This window comes from Helicoverpa zea, chromosome 31 (assembly GCF_022581195.2).
Source record: "Helicoverpa zea isolate HzStark_Cry1AcR chromosome 31, ilHelZeax1.1, whole genome shotgun sequence".
Taxonomy (NCBI): Eukaryota; Metazoa; Arthropoda; class Insecta; order Lepidoptera; family Noctuidae; genus Helicoverpa; species Helicoverpa zea.
Window position 1 is genome coordinate 11,372,558 of NC_061482.1, and position 15,794 is coordinate 11,388,351.

Here is a 15,794-nt window from a genome sequence, read left to right on the forward strand (position 1 = left end):
AAAATAAAACAATGTATAAATATTAAATTAATTTATTTAGCAATAGTAATGACGAAATATCACATTAGTCCTTACAAATTGACAATGACTTATTAAATTAAACTATACAATTACATATATTAAATAAAAAAGCTTGTTTATTATTAGGTGTAAAAATATAGTGTCATACCTAACATAAATACTTTCTGGGAATTAATATCATTGTATACTCGTTGAAGTGGATCACTTGCAAATGTCATAAATTCGGGCCCTGTGTAATTTTAGTATGTAATTATAGTTATAGATAAAATCGTCGACAGCTGAACATTGAATCTTTTTTTTGTAACATAGTTTCTGAGGACAAAATTACAAATACATTTTATGAAGTCATTTCAGGTATAGGATAACAGAGAAATTTTGAAAGCTATTCATATTTTTTCATAAAATTCAATATAGTACATTAGTTTTAATCTAGCAGCTTAGATACACTGGTTTATGTACATAATACAAGAATTAGCTACATAAATAACAACTGTACGAAAAAACCAGAATACATTTCAACATTCGAATTTGATACTTAATAAAGTACTCCTATACGGAATATGTTAACGTCACGACTAGTGAAAGTCAGTTTCGTATCAACTTCAATAAATTACGACAATGACTACTTACTATTACTATTTATAATGTTTGAGAATCTTTTAGAAACTCTAATTAGAATTAAATATTAAGGCGTAGGAAATTTATGGCGTATAATACTAAAAAGCACACGAGTCGGGTGGACCGACGACCACTTCTTACTTATTAGAGGTCAGAAATACTTCTGGTGTATAAAACTTTGTTACCAAATGATTTGTATTGATACACATAAAAGAAAATCATAATTATAAAGTCGCATTCTACATATATACTGTTATCATACAAATCACAAATGGATTTTTAATAAATACAAATAAGGCTGATTCATTGATTTCAGAATTATGCACCTTCTGGATTTTTCCCGGTGCCGTGGGCGATTTTGTCATGAATCTAGAACAAAATTTGTGAACATCCATCCAGTCATTTCAACAAGCAGAAATTATGATTGGAAGAAGGTAGCATATCTAGTAGTAGACACTGTTCTATTTCCAGCTATGTTTTGTCAAGATGATTTGCAAAGATGAAAAATGTACCTCAACAAAGGAATATTTTTGCGTTTGTTTTAACACCATGGTTTACTCGTTGCATTCGCTTAGCCATAAGCAGTTTGTTCCTAGGTTTAGAAAACACTTCACTACACTGTTCTCTTAACTAACACTGGCGCGAATACTATAAACGTCCTATATATTGACACAGTTAGCATTTACATGTCGATGAATCAATCATCGGCTTTCAAGAATGACTCCAACGGATTCGGACCTTTCCGTCTAGGATTGGACGGCGCTTTGGTCGCTTCAGCTGAAAATAAAATGGAATATATTAGTCACACTTAAAACGTTTATGAGAGGGTATGTTTGGAAACTTATATTTGATGATATTATTATATTCGGGAAATAGTTTGCCCAGAAAGCGGGTGTAACTATCAATTGGAAGTTTTATCAAACACTTTGCCAAGTAACGAAGATTATATTTTATCCCGATACGGGCAGTAGTTCTCACAGGACGCGGGTGAAACCGCGGGAAAACGGCTAGTTTTGAATATAGAACTGAGTTCTTACTCGTTGGTGCCTGTGACCCTTGTGTGACTTCTAAGCACGCCATCCATTCTGTAATACTGATCTTGGTATCGTGGTTGACGTCGCAGTACCTCGGCAGCTTCCTACCACACCGCCTCAGGGGCTCGACGTTGGATATCAGCTGGTGGAACGCCTTCCACTCGCGACGCTCCAACGCCTTGTTTTTATCCTTGTCTAACATCACGTACGTCCAAGTAGCCGCTTGCTCTTCTTTCGATGCTCCCCATTTCACCATATCGCTGATTAAAAACAAGGATATAAATTAAACAAAACAGCATTCAGATGAGGTCATTAACCTTTTGACCGCTAACCATGCAAACACTCGTGTTTTGAGCCAAATCTAATACTTACGTCACTTTACTTTTGACCTTGTTTATAATTAACGTTTTTACTTGAGATCTCGCAGTGAATGGTTTATAAATGAGTATGCAGAGTACTTTTGATAGAAGATAACAGAAAATTATGTGCATGTTATACTTACCCTGGACCAGTCCCATTAATGGAAGTAGTCATTTTCGATACGAAGAAGCTCATCAGATCTCGCAAGAAAGTGCTCTTCATTGGTTCTGGACAACCTAGATAAAATGAATTTGTTAAATTCGTATCAAATGTAGTTTGGTTTAACAAGTTGCTTGGTAGAAAATTAATTACAAAATACTCTCACTAGATATAGATATTATATTCTAAAAGAAAGATACATTTGGAAACTCGCCTGATAGGACCGTACCTCTCATCGGACTAGCATGCTGCGGGGCGGCGTCGCAGTCAGGCCTTCTGTCCTTGACTGAAGAGCCTGGGATCGGCTTGCCAGTGTCCTGGTGGACGCACCAGCAATAGCCCGTGGATCTGTAGCACTGAGCGCGAGCGTACCTGCCGTCACCGGTACACTCGGGCACATAGAGCGCAGCACCGCCCGCTTTCTGGATAATCAAAGTAATTATTTTAATTGACACATAGAAAGCTACGAGAAAAAAAAAAACTTAAGAAATTGCTTATTTTTGGTATCTCTTGTGAAATCCTGGCGTATAAAATTACCTAAGCCAGAAATAAACCTGAATTATTACGACATAAACGAACATAATTATAAAATTCATACGTGCTCTTAACTATGCACGCCCAGTGCCTTTATAGAAATCAATAACTCGCTATATTTAGTGCTATTGGTACCAGAATTAAGTGCCTGTTTCGCGTTGACTGTTGCACTTTGGTACATCAGTTCAATAATAGCCTATTATCGGCAGCAAGTGTGGAATTTCAATTTGCAAATTGAATACTTACCTATTAAATTGTGTAATAGGTGATTACATTTTGAATTTGACCTCGCGCTAGATAGCCTTCATATACCTACTTATACCTAACTATTGTAAACTAGCGGTACCCAGCAGTTTTGTGGTTTTACTGTATTTTCGGTCCCCCACTACCACACTGCACTGCATTTTTTTCTGGTCTAGATTTTATTTTGCTCGAGTATTGAACTCTCGATGAGAACACGTGCAAACAAACAAATGTTTTTAACATAGATCACTTTACCTGTTCGTCCAAAACCGCTTGTCTGTCAGTCAGGCAGTCATTGGCTTCATCTTCTCGTCTGGATTCTGAGTCAGACCCGTCTGGTGCGAACGAGTTTCTGACTATTCCGGGTAAAACTGTGAAAAATGCAGTGAACTTAGATGGGTGGCAATAAGGTAGTCTTCCTTTTTTTGGGTTGAATTTCTTCAGGCCTCAATTGGTGATGGGGTGTTTTTTACGTTAAGGCTTAATTTGTATGAAATGTCTATTTTTGACAAGCGTTTAAAATGTTTATATTGAAAGGTACAGAGCAAATTTGCTTTCACCGTTGCTGCAATAGGTATGTAAGAATAACACTACTGATGACGGACCATAGGGATGGAGAATTATCAAGAATTATCCAAGACATGGTTAGGAAGGTGCTTGATGGAAGACGAAAACATCCTGCCGTACTACCCAGTATTGGCCCTTAGGTTTATCATCATCATCAGCCTATCGCAGTCCACTGCCACTGTCCACTTAGGTTTATAGGGGCCCTTAATTCCGTCTTATTCCGACCCCTACATAGTTGGGGAAAGGCTCGGAAGATGATGATGAGACTTATAAGGTCAAGGACCTGGTGGTAAATGATTATGTGGTCCGTAAAGTTACCTGAACTGGGGTCAGGCGGTGGGTCCTCCTCGTTGTAATCTGGCTCCGCTTCCGGACCGCTGTCATCGTCTGCATTCAACGACATGAAGAAACGGAGAGAGACTATATATTATTATTATGTTTGCACACACATTTGCATTGTTATCTTGCAATGGACATGATCGGTCAGGTATTCATGCTCAAGTGAAATAAATATTTATAACAGTTGTTAAGTGTATGTGTAAATACCTACTTGATTGTATTATTAGTGCATAACGGGGTTATATAAGTCCAATTATGTTACATAAAGAAGAAAGCTCTAATTATTATGTTTTTTTATTAATAAAACCTTACCGCAGACTTGCGGGTCCGCGCTTTTATTTTCATTTTTTTTACTTAATTATAATTTTCGCTGTCTTGGCCTCACAAACTTATGTCTACTGACTTCTAGTCCTAAGACTATGTGAGTCCACCGCGTATTTATGTATTTATTTTAAATATTTATATATATATATATATATATATATATACACGTCAGTCACAATCTCAGTGGGATGAAAACACGCTATTTGAACGCTCAGACTCATAGATCTTCGGAGGTCTACGGAGTTTCCCAAGAGACGAGGTTCCTTACGACCTTACGAGACCTTAAGACCTCGTGCTCACAGTCTATGCGCTATTTTCTGTATTTTGTAGAATTTCAAGATTTTTAAAAATGTTAAAGTCCGAAAGGAGACGAGTTGTGATCGGCACTGCTTACTTTAAATTGGTTTTGTCGCAGTCCAATGTACTGATACTCCTCTAAATAGTGTTTAATTATGAAAAAGTGATATTTTAAAACACATGGGTACAATATTTAAACAGTAGAACGCTTTACACTAAAATACCGAAACTCTTAACATTGCCATCAATCATCAGTATAGCCCATTTAGAGCAGGTGAAAATTTTATCAAATACGCAAAGTTTTTCAAAAATGTTTTATCTAATAAAAAGGTACATTAATCATGAATTAAAACTGCACTATCAGTTTTCTGAAAATCACTTCCAAAACTTTTCAAAACACCGACGAACTTTCTGCCAGCAATTACTCCAAAACAAGGTTTAACCAATTTCTTAGCAATTGTACAAAATACAAATTTAGAATACACTCTCACGCATGCTTGGCTAACCCTTTTGATGCTAGAAACATACTACAATCATTCAAACCCTTTAAAATACACGTAAAGTCCTTAAAACTCAGATTTCCCATAGGTGCCCGCTTTTTTTGCAAAAGAGTTTATTTCCTCCTAGTACTTAGGTAATCTTCTTAGTAAACATTCACATATGTTTCCCAATATGTTTAATTGTTTGTTTATGAAGCTATACAAAAACTCTGTGACTTGGTACCGTACGAAAGGTATCAATAATTTATCTCTCAAGAACATTCTTTAAAAAGACTGTAATAAAGAGTCATTGTAAGTTACACCTATTTCATTAATCGCCCTGTGATCGATGTAACTATTTTAAATATCAACAGGTAGGTATCTCGTTTCACTAAATACATAGATAATTGCAGATTTTGTTTTATAATAATCCTGCCGTATTTAATCGAATGTTATTAAACTACCAATGTCTACGGTCTACCTACTAAATCTTAAATGAGACGTAGGTAATTATGAACTGGCGCCAAGTCTTGGCACCGTATAGCTAAACGAGTCTTTTAAATTAAAACCGTTAAAGTCTATAAATTGTTTGCTGATTATTGTGCATAAGATTCACAACCTATGTCTTAATGGCCAGCTTAAGACCCCGTTCATATTGGTATAACTCTGAGTCAAGGCTTAAAGAGTTCCTATATCGATGTATATTTACTTTTCACCATTGCTTTAAAAAAAAATCACTATTTCCCAGGTTTTTGAAAGCTCGTTTCTATCTACTTTTCTATCTTCATCTCATGTGATGAGGCAGTGATTTATATATTTAAAATCAAGCGGGCTTTTCACTGTGATATAATATAAGTATTGCTCGTCATGACGAGCGATACAATATTATATCTCAGGTTGTAAGGATGTGAAAAGTCGGCTTCATGCTTCTCGCATCACGCTTTATAAAACAAATATGGAAGATTTGCATCGACTCTTCGCTATGTGTAAGCCCTTAGTCATATGACGTGTTCTCGTTTATTTGACTTCATCAAGTTAGGTACTGCAGGAGCAATTAAACGTTTCGTTATCCACGTTCGATAGGTACTCGTATTCTATAACATTGATTAATTTATTCGATTCTAGCAACTGAGGAATCCAGTCTAGTTTTTTAAAAACAGACCATGCAATCAATATAAAATGCTACAAGTTAAGTGTTATAGCTAAATGATGTCTCTACTGTATAATTGGCTTAAACGTTCCATAGTCCAAGACACTCGTTAAAAATATTATTCCCCCCAATTATTCTTGATCCTTGTAGGTGGTAACTATTTTTAATGACCTCAGGGGATGACTCTGCATTTTTATTGATTTATAACGTCTTTCCCGCAGCTATGAATAAAATATATGTGTAAACGATATGGATCTTTCTGCCGTTCCCTATTTTTATAGCCTTTATTATTATCCTACAAGTTTGAATTAGGTTCTGAGCTAGTAAACTCATTAGCACTACGAAACAGACAAAGATTATGATGACCCAAGTGAATAGTTTTCAACAGCACGATCAGTGAGCAAGACTATGAATGATTGCGAACATTAGTATTCAAGAGCTGTTAATGGTATAACTTACATTGAATGTCTTGATGTTACGTTGGGCGTTCATGTTCTGTAGGGGAAAGGGACGTAACCATTAAGGTACTCACAGTCCGGTGCAGGGGGTTCCGGGTTGACCAGAAGGCAAGCAACCCACTCTGCGTGGGCTATCTCCCCATCGCCGTCGCCGTCGCAGCCTCGGGCCCAGGCGCGTGCGCAGCGCTTCGGCTTCACCACCTACAAATATTTAAAAAAATAAATAAAACTTCAGACATTGACTAACATTAAAATATGAACTTGTTGATTTTCATTTATTTATTCTTGCACATATTTATTACATTTTTAAATATTAAATATAAAAATAAAAAACATTTAAAAATATAAAAAATAGGTTGCCACCGATATCGGGCACAGGGTCCAAGGTACCGGTGGTTAGGGTCCCAGAGACAGAAACCTCCTCACAATACGTGCCGTATCAAGGAGTACTGCCTTCTGAATCAGTCCCTTGATCCAGCCGCCCAACGAGAGCCTCCTGAGGTGTTCGTCGAGGCTCTTGGCTATTAAACCATTGGCCGTAACGACAATCGGCACAATAACAGCCTTGTCGATACTCCACATGGCGACAATCTCGTGCGCTAAGTCGAGATACTTTATTTGTTTCTCTTTCTCAGCTTTCACAAGGTCCTCGTCATGCGGAACGGCGACATCAATTATCATCGCGCGGCGCGCTAATCGATCTATCACCACAATATCAGGCTTATTAGCTACAATAGTCCTGTCAGTGATGATAGATCGATCCCAGTACAACGTGATATGGTCCTTTTCGAGAACTGGGTCGGGCGCATACTTGTAGTACGGTACCTCAAGGTCTACTATTATTACCTTGTATGTCTCTGACCGACCACGGGACTACAGAGTCCCGGATTTTTGGAAGGCGAACGTGGGGCCGAAGCCAACACGCTGAAGCCCTTTTGAGACAACTTTAATGAAATGGCGACACAAAACCGACGATTATCCCCGTATACACTATAGAAATGTACCCAAGGACAATCCCCGGTTCTGTGCTAAACTATTGTTAACTATGGATGAAAACTACTTGGGCTATTGTGATGGGATGCTAATGGACTAGGAATGGGGAAACTACGGGAACTATGGCACCTGCCGATGACAATGTATTAAATACATGTTAAAATGGCAGGTGGAGACTCGCCAACTCACTTACTGGGCCCCCGGGAATCAGTCACTGAAAAGCAACAAGAGGGCAACAGGGACATGAGCGGCTGAGAAGGGTGAGGATACCTCGGCGGACTTTAAACGCAGATCACGCGCTCCCTGTGGGTCCAGCATCACCGGCCCACTCGCCACTTACCACGAGGCACCTACCCTCCGAGCAGGACTAACCTTGCTCTAGCGACTCCACTCTGACCGGCCGATGAAGGCAAGCCAAGAGGCGGGAGACCTATCCCCCGTCATGCTTCACTCCGGCAGGCCGGAGATGGGGGACAGTATACTCTCCCTGGAGCACTCGGATATATAGCCCCGCGGGGTCGCTACTCCCCGTCATCCGCCTCAGATGCCCTGCGGGGCTATTATTATCTTGTATGTCTCTACCAGACCTCGGGACTATAGAGTCCCGGATTTTTGGGAGGCGAACGTGGGGCCGAAGCCAACACGCTGAAGCCCTTTTGAGACAACTTTAATGAAATGGTGACACAAAACCGACGATTATCCCTGTATACACTATAGAAATGTACCCAAGGACAATCCCCGGTTCTGTGCTAAACTATTGCTAACTATGGATGAAAACTACTTGGGCTATTGTGATGGGATGCTAGTGGACTAGGAATGGGGAAACTACGGGAACTATGGCACCTGCCGATAACAATGTAATAAATACACGTAAAAATGGCAGGTGGAGACTCGCCAACTCACTTACTGGGCCCCCGGGAATCAGTCGCTAAATCGCAACAAGGGGGCAACAGGTACATGAGCGGCTGAAGGGTGAGGATACCTCGGCGGACTTTAAACGCAGATCACGCGCTCCCTGTGGGTCCAGCATCACCGGCCCACTCGCCACTTACCACGAGGCACCCTACCCTCCGATTGGGCTGTTAACCCTGCTCTAGCGACTCCACTCTGACCGGCCGATGAAGGCAAGCCAAGAGGCGGGAGACCTATCCCCCGTCATGCTTCACTCCGGCAGGCCGGAGATGGGGGACAGTATACTCTCCCTGGAGCACTCGGATATATAGCCCCGCGGGGTCGCTACTCCCCGTCATCCGCCTCAGATGCCCTGCGGGGCCTATTATTACTATTATTATTACTTTTGTATGTCTCTAACCGACCACGGGACTACAGAGTCCCGGGTTTTTGGAAGGCGAACGTGGGGCCGAAGCCAACACGCTGAAGCCCTTTTGAGACAACTTTAATGAAATGGTAACACAAAACCGACGATTATCCCTGTATACACTATAGAAATGTACCCAAGAACAGTCCCCGGTTCTGTGCTAAACTATTGCTAACTATGGATAAAAACTACTTAGGCTATTGTGATGGGATGCTAATGGACTAGGAATGGGGAAACTACGGGAACTATGGCACCTGCCGATGACAATGTATTAAATACATGTTAAAATGGCAGGTGGAGACTCGCCAACTCACTTACTGGGCCCCCGGGAATCAGTCACTGAAAAGCAACAAGAGGGCAACAGGGACATGAGCGGCTGAGAAGGGTGAGGATACCTCGGCGGACTTTAAACGCAGATCACGCGCTCCCTGTGGGTCCAGCATCACCGGCCCACTCGCCACTTACCACGAGGCACCTACCCTCCGAGCAGGACTAACCTTGCTCTAGCGACTCCACTCTGACCGGCCGATGAAGGCAAGCCAAGAGGCGGGAGACCTATCCCCCGTCATGCTTCACTCCGGCAAGCCGGAGGTGGGGGACAGTATACTCTCCCTGGAGCACTCGGATATATAGCCCCGCGGGGTCGCTACTCCCCGTCATCCGCCTCAGATGCCCTGCGGGGCTTATTATTACTACTATTAAGGTATACTATAGTATTGTATTGCAGAGCAAGCTGCTGGTGGATGATCTTGGCCACTTGGTTATGTCTGTGCAAATATTCACCATTAGCCAAACGAGAACAACCAGATATAATATGTCTGATAGACCATGATCATACCATGATAGACTCACCCGGATGGTGACATGCCCGACATATGTCAACCGTCCCGTCTTTCACGATATATCCGGTAGTTATTCGTAAGGATAACTTCGTCCAAAAATGTAACGGGTGACAAAATATGAACTTTATTATTATTTTATCCAATTTGGGTGCTCTCACCAACTCCCCGATCCCCCAGAGTCAAGTTGATTCACAGTTAGTTAATACAATTCTAAACCGATGAAAACACACAACAAACACACAATACAAGAAAGTGTATGGTAATTAATCCCTTTCTTGTGTCTCGATCTAACTTTAATTCGTGGGTATATGTATAGAGAACTGCCTCGTTGGTCTAGCTGTCGCAAGTGTGGCTGCTGAGCACGAGGTCTCGGGTTCGATTCCCGAGTCGGGCCGAAATCGCTTTGTGGGTTTTAGAAGACTTTCACAAAGTAGCCCGGAGCCTGGAAGCTGGTGATTGATACACCCGTGCATCGGAGAGCACGTAAATGTCGGTCCTGCGCCTGATCTCTCTCCGGTCGTGTCGGATTGCCGTCCCATCGGGCTATGAGAGTGAAGGAATAGTGAGTGCACCTGTGTCTGCGCAAATGCTCGTGCACTATAATATGTCCTGCGTAGTTGGCTAATCTCCTTACATGAGAACAGCCGCCGTAGCCGATAATCGGCTAGGAGGACATCATCATCATCATCATATGTATAGATTATAGCAGTACCTAAATAAATGAAACAATACTATGTTTGTAACATCCCGAGGACATCTGGATTTGTGAAGTTGTCACAGCAAGCGCGGTAATCGCAGTAACTGACCATTGCTCAGAAGTGGATCAAATTAATAGGCTGGTAATGACGTGATGAAAAATTATTCAGTTTTAAATATCAGTCTTCAGGAACTTTATAAAAATAAATTTTACATAGAGTAGGCAACATAACAAATCGAGTAAATTAATAGGTTTTAAACCTTTCGCTATTGCGTACGTAGGACTCATGGATGAAAGTAGAATAGCACAGGGCATCACGTAACGCTGAGACTACTCAGGGCCCTATACCGTGCCCTACACAGTTCACATACAATAGCGGATGTAGGACGATCGTGTGGCAACAATTACATGAGTTATATCTATGCGAGAGTCGTGTGGTTTTAAGACGAGTAGGTCGGTCCTTGCCTCAGCTTGACCGAGAACTGAAGGTGAAAATCTCTAATATCTGTTACTATAGGTAATTTTTAGGAACTTTCAAAAGTACTTCCGAGGGTGAAAGATATCGGTGAAGCGCTTGTGACTCGGAGTCAGTCCTACACCTGATTATTCAGAAGCGTCGGAGAGTAAAGAGAGAACGGATAATATGCCTGAGCCTATCGGGAACTCCTCGGTAGGTATCTAAGGCAGATAACTAATATCCAAAACGAAATAAAAATCTGTTCGATACCAATTTATTTTCATTCAACTAGTTATGATCCCGCATTCCGCAACTTTCCATTGTCTTTCAAAGCAGAACTTAGGTAACATAGTTTTCTAAAACGTGGTTTCTACCTATAGGTGTGTAGAAATGAATTAAAAGTCACGTGCAGAAGGGTTAAAGTTCAAGACATAATTATAGATAGCCAGGTAGATACAGGATGCTCAGCGCGATGAACAAATAAAAACAGTCAAGTACTGGCGTCAAGTGCCAACATTAATGCATGTATTCACACCAAACGTCTATAAATTCAATTATACCTTCGAGGTAGGAAACATATCAAAATGATTCATCTCCTTAATCCTGTTTCCCGCGGTTCTACTCTCGTCCAGAGAAAAACTTCATACATAAAAATACCCGGATAAAAAGTAGCCCTCGACCTTTCTCAGGCTCTAGATTAACTGTGTAAATAAAAATAAACCACCAACGTCAGAGAACGGTATATATTACATTCACTACAAAAGAATTTAGGTACGCGTGTATAATAACGTAATAATCAAGATTATCCACATAAATATTCTGTGTTCTCTCCTTTCTTCCGTGCAAATAGTAGGATTTTAGTCTTCATCAATGCTATGTATAACGTCTCGTTTAGGCTATATTTAATCGTTTCATTTCTTTAGCCAGTAGTTCACCCATTTTGGCTGGGGAGCGGCTGACGATCACGTTAGCTTTTTCTAATGCCTTAATTTTGTCCTGAGCGCCTCCCTTGCCGCCTGAAATGATGGCACCGGCGTGACCCATTCGCCTGCCGGGTGGGGCTGTAATTCCAGCAATGAAGGATACAACTGGCTTTGCATTCGGCCCTGAATTGTGTTCTATGAGAAAATCAGATGCCATCTCTTCAGCGTTGCCGCCGATTTCTCCGATGAGAACAATTCCTTTCGTATTGGTGTCTTTCAGGAAAATATCTAAGCAGTCGATAAAATTAGTACCGTTGAATGGATCACCACCAATACCAATGCAAAGCGTCTGGCCCAGCCCTTCCTCGGTGGTCTGTTGGACAGCCTCGTAAGTGAGGGTGCCTGATCGAGATATAACACCGATGCACCCCGCTTTGTGAATGGAACCTGGCATTATACCAATCTTGCATTTAGCGGGCGGACAGATAATGCCTGGGCAGTTAGGGCCCAATAGTCGAGACTTGGACTGCCTTAAAAGCGCGTGCTTTACACGTACCATGTCATGCTGAGGAATACCCTCTGTGATGCTGACAATGAGGGGAACTTCTGCTTCAATGGCTTCCATTATGGCCTTAGCACAAACTCTCTGCGGTACATAAATGGCTGTAGCTGTAGCACCCGTTGCAGCCATTGCTTCCTTCACTGTGGCAAATACTGGTTTGCCCAGATGTGTTTGGCCTGCCTTCTTTGGCGATACTCCACCAACAATGTTTGTGCCATATTCAGCTGCTTGCTTAGCGTGGAATGTAGCCTGCTTTCCAGTGAATCCCTGTATAATAACTTTCGTCTCTTTTGTCAGCATTAGATTACAATTTGAGACGGCATAATCTGATGAGTATCTGACGAAGGCAGTAGACAACTTCAAAACATCTTTAAACAAACATGAATTCCGGATTGGCACAGCCATTTTACAGTTATAAGCTTAAGAAAAAAGGAAAGAATTTAGTATGACATTCTTCATGAGACATGACATTTAGAATGACACTTCTGTATATAAGGGATCCATCCAGTCAAATAATTAATTGTGAAATGAGAACCAATTCAAAAAAATAATTGTGATCTACTTTGTACCAAGTTCTGTGAAGCAATTAGTCTATAAGCTTTCAGTCAGCCAAAGTATAATCTATTCAATATCCGCAAAATTTCAAGTATTAGCCTACCGGCCTTTATATCCTCCGTCCATGGTACTGAGCAATTGACCAGGAAAATTCTTCTCTAATTCTAGAGGCTTGGAAAATCACCTGCCCGAATACTGATCCACCCGTCAACCCGTCCTCCCAGAGACAGTGGGATGAGCCGCTCTGCAGAGTTATACGGAATAATCTGCTAAATACGTCAATTTCTTCTGCAGAGCGAGCGCGCCTTCTGGCTGTGGGCGAATGGGAGTCGGGTCTATGGCTTCTGGCACTTCCGTCGTCAAACATAGGCACATTGTTTGACGACACCACTTTCCGGCTTGCTGTTTGCTTGCGTTTGGGTGCTCCGTGCTGCTCTCCTCACCGCTGCCACTGTGGTGAAGCTGTCAGCAGCCTTGGACACCACGGCTTGTCGTGCAGCCGCAGCGCGGGACGATTTGCACGGCATGCGAATATCAATGACATAATCCGTCGTGCTCTTGTTGCCGTAGGCGTTCCAGCCATATTAGAACCCAGTGGTCTGGCACGCGACGATGGCAAGAGACCAGACGGTATGTCGTTGTTCCCGTGGAAGATGGGTAGGTCTTTAGTATGGGACGCGACTTGTGTCGATACTCTTGCACCATCTCACCTTCCTAGCTCGGCGCGATGTGCTGGTTCCGCTGCTGCGGCTGCAGAGAACCTCAAACGGCGCAAATATAGCACCCTGGTTGGTAACTATACCTTTGAGCCGTTTGGGGTTGAAACCCTCGGGCCGTGGGGTCCAAGTGCTCATCTGCTTTTTAAAGATCTGGCAAAGCGACTTGCTGACACTTCAAGTGACCCAAAAGCTGGTTTTTATTTTGGTCAAAAATTAAGCATTGCCATCCAACGTGGCAATGCTGCCAGCCTCTTGGGTACACTCCCGGTGGGCAGCGATGAGGAGTTTTTTGATGCCATTTTTTAGTTGTATATATGTATAAATAAGGCTTTTTTTTTACGTCATGTAAATATCTAGATTTAATATTATACAAAAATACATGCATTTTGAAATTGTTCAATTAAGGAATTCAATATCTTATTTTTGTCTCGAGGATTTTTTTGGACCGGCTCTGCCTGCGCGTACATGCCCATAGATAATAGGTACCGTATGGCCTTTGCTATAGTGGTTAAAGTCCTGACCTTTGTAATTTTGCTATGTTATATACAAGGCATTTACATTGTACCTACTTGAAGAGATAAAGATAATTGCGGAGGTATACTTGGTTTATGGTTACTTATTGTTCCAGCTACAGTTGTATTCGTGGGCATCTCTGGGAATAGAAATATATCTCTTATAATTATTTCAGAAGATGTTCATCGGATAATGTTTTTTACCGTTCAGCCTGCAAAAGAGGTGGTTCTCAATGCAGATTCGTTTGCGTGTTATTAACATTCTTCATACAGTTCAGTTCCCATTAGCCATATGGCGGAAATTTGCGGTGAGACCAAAAAATCGTGACTAAACCCGCTTCCCGGAAATCGCACTGTTCTGCTTCTGTGTCTGTCTGCATCTATTCGTAACGGAATCAAGATAAAAAATATACATTTACTTTGATCTGCTAAGTAGATCAGCTGGATATAAATAAGCCTACCCTGCGTATTAACAGCCATAACTTTTTCGAAGACGTCTTACACCACATCGTTTTCTTAACCTAGAGACCAAACCAACGTACCTTTTTAATCAGCCTCCTCAGTCCCCTATATTCAGACTTCTGTAACGCATCACTGCGGTCTCTGTCGAGTTCCCTGAACTTCCAATCTGCCACAGCCCTAGGCTCTGGCGAAGGTGATGAATCCGTTCGAGCTCTCTCAAACTCCCCGCTGAAGATTTTTATCAGGTTGCCGTTGAACTGGGCACGATCAGTTCTCGTGCATGCTGTTTGACATTAAATATGGAAAAGATCAGATTTTATAAACAAAAGTTTCTCAAAATATTTGAGAACCGAAGTTACTATGTGGACATAAGATGCCATCTAATTTAGGTATTTGTGACATCATCAGGTATACGGATCCCATGCTAAGAGACTTTAATTATTAACATCAATTCTTGGGCTTACTTCTTTTATTGCGTTGGCCGCGAACCGAGGACCGCCTCCTCGTGTGCGATTTACCTGAAAATAAAAGCAAATTGATATCGGTCTGGCTCACAAACCCTTTATAGAAGGTAGGTATAATAAATACGGGCACTGGGTCAGACATCCAATACTTAGGTAGGTAGGTTTAATCGAACGTCTCAACATGTTCGATTATCTCCTAGAGTATTAGCTATTAATCTTGGCAATGGTTAAAAGGCTTTGTGAGAAAAACTGACTGACACTGAATTCTCAAACACTGTTTTCTAGATTTAATAAACAATCATAATTGCTAGTGACGTAATAGGTGCATAAGCAATACCAACAGAGATAATAAAAAGGGTCAGTTCTTAAGATCACCTTTTACGATATTCCGCAAATGGTTGACCTTTCAATACCTCGAACAAGACGGCAATAATTTATAGACACGTAAATATTATAATGTGCAATTGTTAGGTAGGTACTGTGTATTGTCACATCGGGTCAAAGGCCTTTGCAGAAGATATCATTGCAAGCGGGAAGCAATTGGCGTAAACCATCCCACTTACGTTTACTGATAGCTAGATTTACTCGCGGCTTTGTTTAAATTCTTAAGGACTTTAGAATACTGGCTTCTGTAATTCGTTACACACATGAATTGGAAATAAATTAACTGTCACGTTAGCTACACTTCGCCGCGTCGGCTTCGCCTC

At 41.4% G+C, this 15,794-nt stretch overlaps 2 protein-coding genes across 6 annotated transcripts in view; both read right to left on the reverse strand.

The window, feature by feature from the left end:
- Positions 1-16: 16 nt before the first annotated feature.
- Positions 17-15,794, reverse strand: part of LOC124644850 (SPARC-related modular calcium-binding protein 2) — a 33,470-nt gene continuing 17,692 nt past the window's right edge. For 2 of the 5 annotated variants that reach the window (XM_047184456.1, XM_047184460.1), the window contains 9 exons: positions 15,088-15,141; positions 14,704-14,906; positions 6,658-6,784; positions 3,855-3,956; positions 3,225-3,340; positions 2,407-2,614; positions 2,176-2,269; positions 1,677-1,933; positions 17-1,416 (listed from right to left, as the gene is read on the reverse strand). In XM_047184456.1, the coding sequence (XP_047040412.1) occupies positions 1,337-1,416; positions 1,677-1,933; positions 2,176-2,269; positions 2,407-2,614; positions 3,225-3,340; positions 3,855-3,956; positions 6,658-6,784; positions 14,704-14,906; positions 15,088-15,141 (1,241 nt within the window). In that variant the 3' untranslated portion in view covers positions 17-1,336. The remainder of the gene's footprint in view (positions 1,417-1,676; positions 1,934-2,175; positions 2,270-2,406; positions 2,615-3,224; positions 3,341-3,854; positions 3,957-6,657; positions 6,785-14,703; positions 14,907-15,087; positions 15,142-15,794) is intronic. The other 3 variants (XM_047184458.1, XM_047184457.1, XM_047184459.1) reach the window with 3 other exon arrangements.
- On the reverse strand, positions 10,451-13,058 carry LOC124644851 (succinate--CoA ligase [ADP/GDP-forming] subunit alpha, mitochondrial-like). The gene has a single exon (XM_047184461.1). It carries the CDS (start codon positions 12,778-12,780, stop codon positions 11,782-11,784), a length of 999 nt encoding a protein of 332 aa, XP_047040417.1. The 5' UTR covers positions 12,781-13,058; the 3' UTR covers positions 10,451-11,781.

Coding starts and splice junctions, on each gene's coding strand:
- LOC124644851 (XM_047184461.1), bottom strand. CDS start 12,780: ATGGCTGTGCCAATCCGGAATTCATGTTTGTTTAAAGATGTTTTGAAG.